Here is an 8179-nt window from a genome sequence, read left to right on the forward strand (position 1 = left end):
ACGGGGTGAGCTGCATGTGTCTGCTCCTGAATGTCTGGGAGATGCTCCACTTGGGGTTTGGCACCATCCGGGACACGTTGAATGCCAAGAAGAAGGAGCTGGTTGACTCTGGGACCTTTAACTACCCCTTTACCTGGAACACCCCGTCGGCTCCCCCGGGCTACAACATCGCGCTGAAGCCGGAGCAGATGCAGTGCACGGAGCTGTCCAACGCCAAGATGGCCTACAAGCAGAACAAAGCCAACATAGCTCAGGAACAGCAGTATGGCAGCAACGAAGGGAACATTCCCGCCGACCTGGAGATCCTGCAGAGGGAAATCAAAGTGGCTCAGGACCGCCTGGACCTCGCCATCCAGGCGTACAACAACCAAAACAACCCCAGCAGTTCCAGAGGGAAGAAATCCAAAGCGGGCTCGAACAAAAGCAGTGCCAGTAGCAAGTCAGGAGATGGGAAGAACTCGGTCTGGATTTAACGTTGTCTCGGTTGATATGTTGTGGTTTTTTCTCCTAGTTTATCATAACCAGCAGTCCCATGAATAATGGCTTCCATTAAGGGAATATTTGACTCTGCTTATTTTCAGGGATACCATTGGCTCGTGATTCAGCCCCTGGGAAGGGTTTATACACTGACTCTAGGACTATAGAACTTTATTCTTTTGTCTTCCAAGTCAGGAGACAAATAGGTATATTTAATTCATTCTCATTGAACGGTTTATGCTGTATGTACAGTATTATAGTACATTTATTATGCACAATTTTTTTTGTATTTGTACACTGGATCTGATGTTACACTTTTTATATCAACAAGGACAAAGCAATGGGTAGCCATTAGCATTTTGTTAATTTTATTATTGTTGTCTGCAGTTATGTCATTGTTCTTCCTTGTTTTCCAAGTAAAACTTTTTATAAAACTTTTCTATGCTGCGTTTCCAAAGTGCCTTGAACGTGCAGAAGTGGAGTCTCCGCTCTCTGGGCAGCTCATGGGTGCAAATCATGAGCAGGAAAAGATTTGGGAAACCTCTGTTAATGGTGCTCCTGACTCTGTCCTTCACTAAATTAATGTGCTGCTCGCAAACTGGAAGTGTCATCCCATAAGCTCCTGTGTCCTACAGGCTCTTTCCTCTATGGAAAATGACTTACAGGAAAAATGTGTGTGTGTGTGTGTGTTGGGAGCAGGAGTGCCAGCTGTGGGGCAGAGAGGGCTCAGGGCTCCCCACACACCTTGTGCACCAGGAGGGAGGAGACACCTCAAACTCCTGCAAAAAATCCGGAAAAAACGAAATAGAAATGACTGGATTCGGTAACTCTGCGAGTTTCTGTGACAGCGATGGGAAGAGAAGTTCGTGAGGCCTCCTGTTGTGTAACACCCTGCGCCCAGGGGCAGGCAGTGGTACCTTTTGGGGAGGATTCCTGTCCTTCCCAAACTAATCGGGTCAGCTGGAGTCGTGGTAGCTCTGTGGAATCCCCTCCCTCTCCCAGCAGCCGGCACACACGAGCTGTCTGTGGGAGTCACAGAGCCCTCTCCGAATATCAATGATTCTGCCTTATTCCAGACCCCTCTTCCTTCCGTTCTGTCCGAGGAATTCAGTTCAGACACAGCAATATGTATAATTTAGCTTTCTGCTTGAGAGACCAGTCCGATCTGGCATTCTGTGGGTTTGGCATTAAACTTGAATTTACAATTAGCAGAAGGGGAGTGAGGGACTGATGCCTTTGGCTCTGTCTTTCTGGCAAGGAGCCGGCTCGTCTTGGAGAGACGCTGATAAATGTCTCTGCTTTCTGCTGCTATTTATAATGGATTCGGGACCTTGCTCTGCTCCCTTTTTTTTTTTTTTTTCTCAGGCTTCCATGCATTTTAATATATTTTGGGAGCCTGTTTCAAGCAGGACTGTTCTCTTTTGAGGCTACCTCAGTCCCTTGTCAGAGCTGGGTCAGGAGCAGGATTCATAGGATCGTGGAATCCCAGAATGATTTGGATGGGAAGGGACCTTAAAGCCCATCTCATTCCATGCCCTGCCATGGGCAGAGACACCTTCCACTATCCCAGGGTGCTCCAAGCCCCATCCAGCCTGGCCTTGGACACTGCCAGGGATGAGGCAGCCACAACTGCTCTTGGCAGCCTGGAAGGAGTGGGGGATGAGGAGTGAGGCTACATGGAGGACACAAATCCCTGCCGTATTCCCATCCCTCAGAACATCCAGGTGCAGTCTCTCCAAGGGGATGTGAGCATGTCCTTGCTGTTCCCCTCTGCCCAAGCACTTCCTGCAGATTGGTGGTGTGCCGAGTTGTTTTGGTCTGTTTTCCCTCTGGGACACCAGGCAGGCCAGGCGTAGGTCCAGACTATCCCTGAGCAACCTGGAGAGCCCCTGCTGTGCCCAGAGCCAGCACAGCCCCCGAGTGAGCCCCTCTGGAGCTGTGGAGACTCTGGGAAGGGAATTGCTCCCCTGGCCTTTGGCACTGACCCCTGGCTGCTCTGGGGAGCAGGGGAGAAGTGCCAGGGTGGTGTCTCTAAGGAAGTGTAAGTGACCCAGGACGTGGGCAGCAAGTGGATGTGGGCCCGGTGAGCTGGGACTGGCTGTGTGGTCTGGGGCACTTCATTAGCAATGCTCCTCTAATTAAACAGTGGCCTGAAGAAAGTCACAGTGATGGGCAGAGGCTCTGCCAGGGCGAGCTGTGAGTGTGGTTGGGAAGCTGGGTGGAAAACGTCTGAAAGGATGAGGGAGAGACATTTGGAGCCTGGAGATAAACAGGGCTGGTGGCCACAGTCCACTCATGACCCCCAGCTGTACAGTGTCCCAAATGGGTGACATTTAACCCCGTGTGGTGCTTTGGGAACAGCCTTTCCCCAGTGAGAGCAGGGAAAATCCTTCTCCTCACTGCTCTCTTCCCAAACTATAGCAAATTTCTATTAATGACTTAAACCAGGCTCCCACCTGCTGCTCCCTGGTTTTGTGTTATTTCCCAGTTAATGATCTGTGTGAAGCTGCTGCCTCAGAGCAGTCCCATGGGCTTCTGCCCACCCAGTACGTCCCTGTTAGTGAGCAGAGTGCCCACAATATTCCAATCCCAGCACTGGATTCATTCTGAAAATCCCAAGTAATGGAGCTGTTTCTGTTACTGCTTTTTATTTTCACTTTCATTGTGTATAAAGTGCACATTTGGGTTGAAGCTGAGTGTGTGTTGCTGATCGTGGGGTCTGTCCCAGCTCTGTTCTGGCTCTGGTTGGTTTCGGAGTCTCAGACTTCATTTTTCCTTTTGAAGAAACAATACCTGCATTGCTTTAAAATGCTCTTGCTTTGGCTTAATGTAGACCATTCTGAAATAAACGTCCAGGAGAGACTTTGGGACAAAAAATGCTGGGTGGAGTTTGGATTTGTGGTGACATTCTCTGGGTTTGGAAAAGAAAAATGTATTAAATCCAGTGGATTACTCCAGTCTTAGCGAGATGGCTTCTTTTTTCCGGCAATAGGATATGGGAGGGAGGGAGGGAGGGGGGGAGACGAGTAGTGACTGATTTGTCTTAGAGCCACAGTTTGGAATTTTTATACATGTGACCTTGTTGAGGTCAATAAAGAGTCGGCTCGGAACTACCTGTGCCTTGTGTGGGAATTGCTCTGCAGGGACGAGAACAATCGCCTTAAAGAAGGGAAAACCCACCGAGTTGGGAAGTCAGGCCTTGGAAGGGGTGGAAAAGAGGGAAATCTGCATTAATGCGTACGGATGAGCAGGCGGGCAGTGCCCGGTGAACTGTGCAGGATTTGCTGCCCCAGCTGAGCCGCGGTCCGGGCGCTGTCACAGGGCACGGCCGGGTGTCCGCGGCTGGCACAGGGTGGCTCCGGTGAGTGTCCCTGCTGTCCCCTCGCTGCCAGCCTGACCTCGGGCTGCGGAAGGAGGCGTGGAGTGTTTGTCCTGCGTGCAGCTGGCAGGGAGCTGGGAGAGAGCGGGGTTCTGTTCCGGGGGCTTGGAACAAGGGCTGTTTGTCCGGAGTGAGGAAGGCGGCCGCGGTGCTGCCCTGCTCCGGGCTGGCGGGGCAGGAGGGCTCCGGTCACCCGGGCCGGCTCCAGCACTAACAGCTTTCCTTTTCTCCACTGCCAGGGCACCCGAGCAGCCCACAGTCTCCACAGCCCAGGAGAAGAGCACGGGACAGGGAATGCCTTTGCCTGCTCCATGCCTGGGAAGGGTCGCACCAGCCTGAGCCACGCCACAGGTTCCAGTCAGCGCAGGGATAGCTGGGGCCAGGGCTCCTGATGCATCAGCACAGCTTCCATGGCAGGGATCACCAGGATCTGGGCTCCTGCTGCTCCCAGACCCTTTACCCCCTGCAATCTTCATGCATGTGGTTACCCCTGAGTCCCTGCAGGCAGCCACAGGCCCCCAGCTCAGCCTGTGCTCTGCTGGTTTTAGGCACAGAAGTCTCTGCTGAACAGCAAAGTCACAGTGAGAAGGTCTGAAATGCTTTTAACCACTGCTCGGAAAAGTGGGTATGGCCCCAGTGCTCTGCCCTTGTGACACAAGGGTCTGCTAGAAGCCCATCCTGTGCTGGTTGTGTTTGATCCTGTGCTCGGGAGGAGAAGACCCAGAGGTCAAAGCTGGGATCACGCTCAGCCCCCGCGGGCTCGGCTCCGCCGCCCCGGGCAGATGCGCGGAGCTGCCGGAGGTGCCCCTGGGTGTTTGTGTGGCCTCCAGCTGCCGCTCCAGGAGGGAGCAAAGCAGCTCCCAAGGGTCCCCTGTCACATCTGCCAGCCCCGGGCGGATGCCTCGGGTGCCTGAGGACCTCTCCCAGCACCACACGTCTAGACGTGATCCCAGCGGAGGCTCTGTGGTGCCTGCTGACAGCTCCACCTCCTTTTCCTCGGCTGTGAGTGAGGGTAAGGGTACTGCCAGTATAAATGGGATCCTCGCTGCAGAGTGATTTTCCTTTTGGAGGCAGAGGTTGGGTGTTAAAGATTGTTAATGTTAAGTGTTCCTACCTGTAGTTAGCTACGGTTTGGTAGCAGCTTGTATGGAAGTGTGTTACATTCCTGTTGCTTGGTTTGTTAATAATTCAGGAATTCCTGGTCCCAGGCACACAATTTGCTGCTGTGAGGTTCCATCCAAAGGAGCTGTTCATTGAGACGTGCTCAGTGCCTGATCCCTGTGAATGGAACATGCTCAGCTCAGCTACCGTGGAACAGTTCCTGAAGGATGGATCCGTTTGCATGAGTGAAATGATGTTCTGTTAATGCCAGAACTCGGCATAATCCACCCTCTGCAGCAGCAGGGGAAGGAGCTCGGGGGCTTCTGCTCCCAGGGAAATTGCCATTCGTTTTCTCTGTATCAGAGGAGGCTCCAAATACCAGTTCATCATTGCTCGGGAAATGACATTTTGTTTTCTGCAGCGTGACATTATCGCTGTTGTGTAAATTCCACGTTGATGGCTGGGGAAAATGCCTTGGAAGGAGGATTTAAAGGCATCTGATCAGTGCTCTTCAGGACTTGGGAGCCATTTCTGTGCAGGCCAGGGTTTGCTGTCCTCCTCCCTTTTATTTTTATTGAACAGGATGTTCCGGTGACTCTTTGGCAGAGGATGTGGATCCCAGGAGCGGAACCACGGGCCTGGGATGGTCACACTGAGCCCTCCTCCCGTGCCTGAGCTGTGACTGGGGCCGCCCCAAGGCCTGGATTCCCTCTGTGGGGTGAGTGTGGCCGAGCAGGAGCAGAACAGGAGCTGGGAACCCACTTTTCCACTGGACCCCCCGCACAGGGTGAGGCTCCGGGGTGAAGCGATGCACACCTGGGGGTTGTCTGGAATGTGCTTGGCCAGGAGGTTCCTCTCAGGGTTCCCATGGCAGTCAGGATCCCAGGCCCTGCTGATGAATGGGATTCCTTCAGCCAGCCAACAGGAGTGGTGTGGTTTAGCTCTGCTGGGAGTGTTGGCAAGCACCAGGGCAGCTCCTCAGCTCTTGTCTTGCCCTCGTTTAAAGACAGATAAGGATTGAAGGGAGCTACTTCTTTTTCTTCCCCTCCTAGTATTTCTTATCCCTAGAAAATCGATACTCCCATTTATGAATATTTGCCAGGCTTTTCATAACTTTTTCCATAAAATCGAAATCACCTGAAAAACCACGATCAGCAAACTTTTAAAAAAGCCTGTTCTGTACTGAAAACAGCTTTGGTAACACACCAGTGCCTTTGTGAGAAGGGCCTGGAGTTCCAGGGCAAGGGGGAATGGCTTCCCACTGCCAGAGGGCAGGGTTAGGTGGGATATTGGGAAGGAATTGTTCCCTGTGAGGGTGGGGAGGCCCTGGCACAGGGTGCTCGGAGCAGCTGTGGCTGCCCCTGGATCCCTGGCAGTGTCCAAGGCCAGGTTGGATGGGGCTTGAAGCCACCTGGGGTAGTGGGAGGTGTCCCTGCCCATGGCAGGGAGTGGCACTGGATGTTCTTTAAAAAGGTCTTTTCAACCCAAACCAGTCTGATTTTTATGGTCTTATATATCTTATATCTATATAATATACGTAATACAATAATCTCCAGCTCTCCTGCAGGTGCTGCTGCCTTCAAGTGAGTTAATGGGAGGTTTGGGACCCTTCCAGTGCCAGGAAAAGGTGGTGACCAGACGTGCTGCTGCTGCTGCAGGTAAGAATTGGTGTGAGTGAGGAGTTTGGGAGTGGGGCTGGGCAGGTGCCAGGGGACACACAGGGACAGGGGCCTGGCAGGGGCAAGAACCTTCTGTACTACAAACCCAGGTGCGATGGTATCACAGAGAAAGTGAGTTTATTGAGTGAAATGCAGGGAGAGGGGTACAGAGAGAGGAGCAGAGGGTGAGGCCAGTGCAGTGATGCTGAGCGGTGTCCCCCTGCCTGGTGCAGGTTCTTGCTGCCAGGAGCACCTGGATGCTGCTGGGCAGGCTGGGAACACGGTGCTCTGCAGGTGTGAAAAAACCACCTCACCCTAAAGCACAGAAGTTTGTGGTGAGAGAGAAAAAGAGGGAGAGCCTCATCCTTTGGCTCACCCTGCATTTCTAAGGTGCCCCAGAGTTTCCCCTGGCAGTGCATCCAAGAGGTCACACTGTCCCTGGGGATTTGGCCCCTGTGCACAGAGGAGGGGGGACAATCCATGGCTAGGAGGGGATGAGCTCAGGAGGGTGGGATTTAATGGCTGGACGTGGCACTCAGTGCTCTGCTCTGGGTGACAAGGGTCCAAGGTTGGACTTGATGGTCTCAGACATCTTTTCCAGCCTTAATGATTCTGTTATTCTTTGAAATGAAATCCTGGTTTAATTGTTGGCTCTGAAATCTGGTTTCTTTTCCCCTCTCGCCTCCCCTTGCTGACCAGCTGGATGGAGCAGCATAAGGAGCCTGCTGGGTTTTGAACAAAACAGTGCATTGGGATGCTCTGCAGTGCTCAAATTTAGTCATTTTGAGTATTTTGATATCCAGTGAGGGAAGGGGATCCTTGTGAAGAAAGGAGATCCCAGAGAAAGTCTCATAGCCAGAGCAGAGTGAGGAGAGAGTTACATAAACTTCTCTGACCTGGCGGCTGTGGCACCGCCGACATCCCAGAGAGCAGAGCCAGGACCTCGGGAGACCTCAAACCTGATTTAACAAACTGCTCATTCTAGTCGGGAATTTAAATTCTCAAGGACTGGGAAGAAAAACTCAGGAAATGGGAAAACAAACCTTCCCTTTGTCAGCTGCCAGTTTAACTCGGCAACCTCTGCTCCCCGGCTCTGCCTTTGGCCGGGCCCGGGGCGCTGCGGGGCTGCCCCGGTGGGAGCGGGAGCTCGGCTGGCTGCGCTGCCAGGGTGATCCCAGGGATCCCAGGGCCCACTGGGACTCCGCGGAGCTGCGCTGACCTGGATTTGAACCGCGACAGCTCCTGCACCGCTCCCGCCGGAGCAATCGGCCCCGGCGCCGCGGGGGTTAAAGCCGAGCTGGGCTGACACGGGCTGGGAGCTGGAAAAGCCCCACGAGGGATGCAGGCAGCGCCTGGCAGCAGGAGCTCGCTCCTTAAAGGGCACTGGGAATTGCTGTTGCCCAGTCCAGCCGTAACACACGCCGGGAATTGGGGTTCCCCCGTTTTCCCCGGGATGTTCGCGCCCTCCCTCCGGAGCTGGCGGCGGCGGAGCCGGAGTTAAAGCACAGCAAAGCCTCAGTCCTGCTCCCGGGCCATCGGCCGGTGCAAATCCTCGCCGTCCCCT

At 53.5% G+C, this 8179-nt stretch overlaps 1 protein-coding gene and 1 long non-coding RNA gene across 3 annotated transcripts in view; both read left to right on the forward strand.

Annotated features, from left to right (window-relative positions):
* The window catches only part of GJC1 (gap junction protein gamma 1), a 22999-nt gene extending 22082 nt beyond the window's left edge, over positions 1-917 (forward strand). For both annotated transcript variants that reach the window (XM_017744762.1, XM_017744763.1), the window contains one exon: positions 1-917. In XM_017744762.1, coding sequence (XP_017600251.1) covers positions 1-473 — 473 coding nt within the window. In that variant the 3' untranslated portion in view covers positions 474-917.
* A 3045-nt stretch (positions 918-3962) lies between these two features.
* The window catches only part of LOC108449211, a 5705-nt gene continuing 1488 nt past the window's right edge, over positions 3963-8179 (forward strand). The window contains exons 1-3 of the long non-coding RNA XR_001865336.1: positions 3963-4868; positions 5540-5675; positions 6514-6615. This is a non-coding gene — a long non-coding RNA (uncharacterized LOC108449211). The remainder of the gene's footprint in view (positions 4869-5539; positions 5676-6513; positions 6616-8179) is intronic.

This window comes from Corvus brachyrhynchos, unplaced genomic scaffold, assembly GCF_000691975.1.
Source record: "Corvus brachyrhynchos isolate BGI_N302 unplaced genomic scaffold, ASM69197v1 scaffold479, whole genome shotgun sequence".
NCBI classification, from domain to species: Eukaryota; Metazoa; Chordata; class Aves; order Passeriformes; family Corvidae; genus Corvus; species Corvus brachyrhynchos.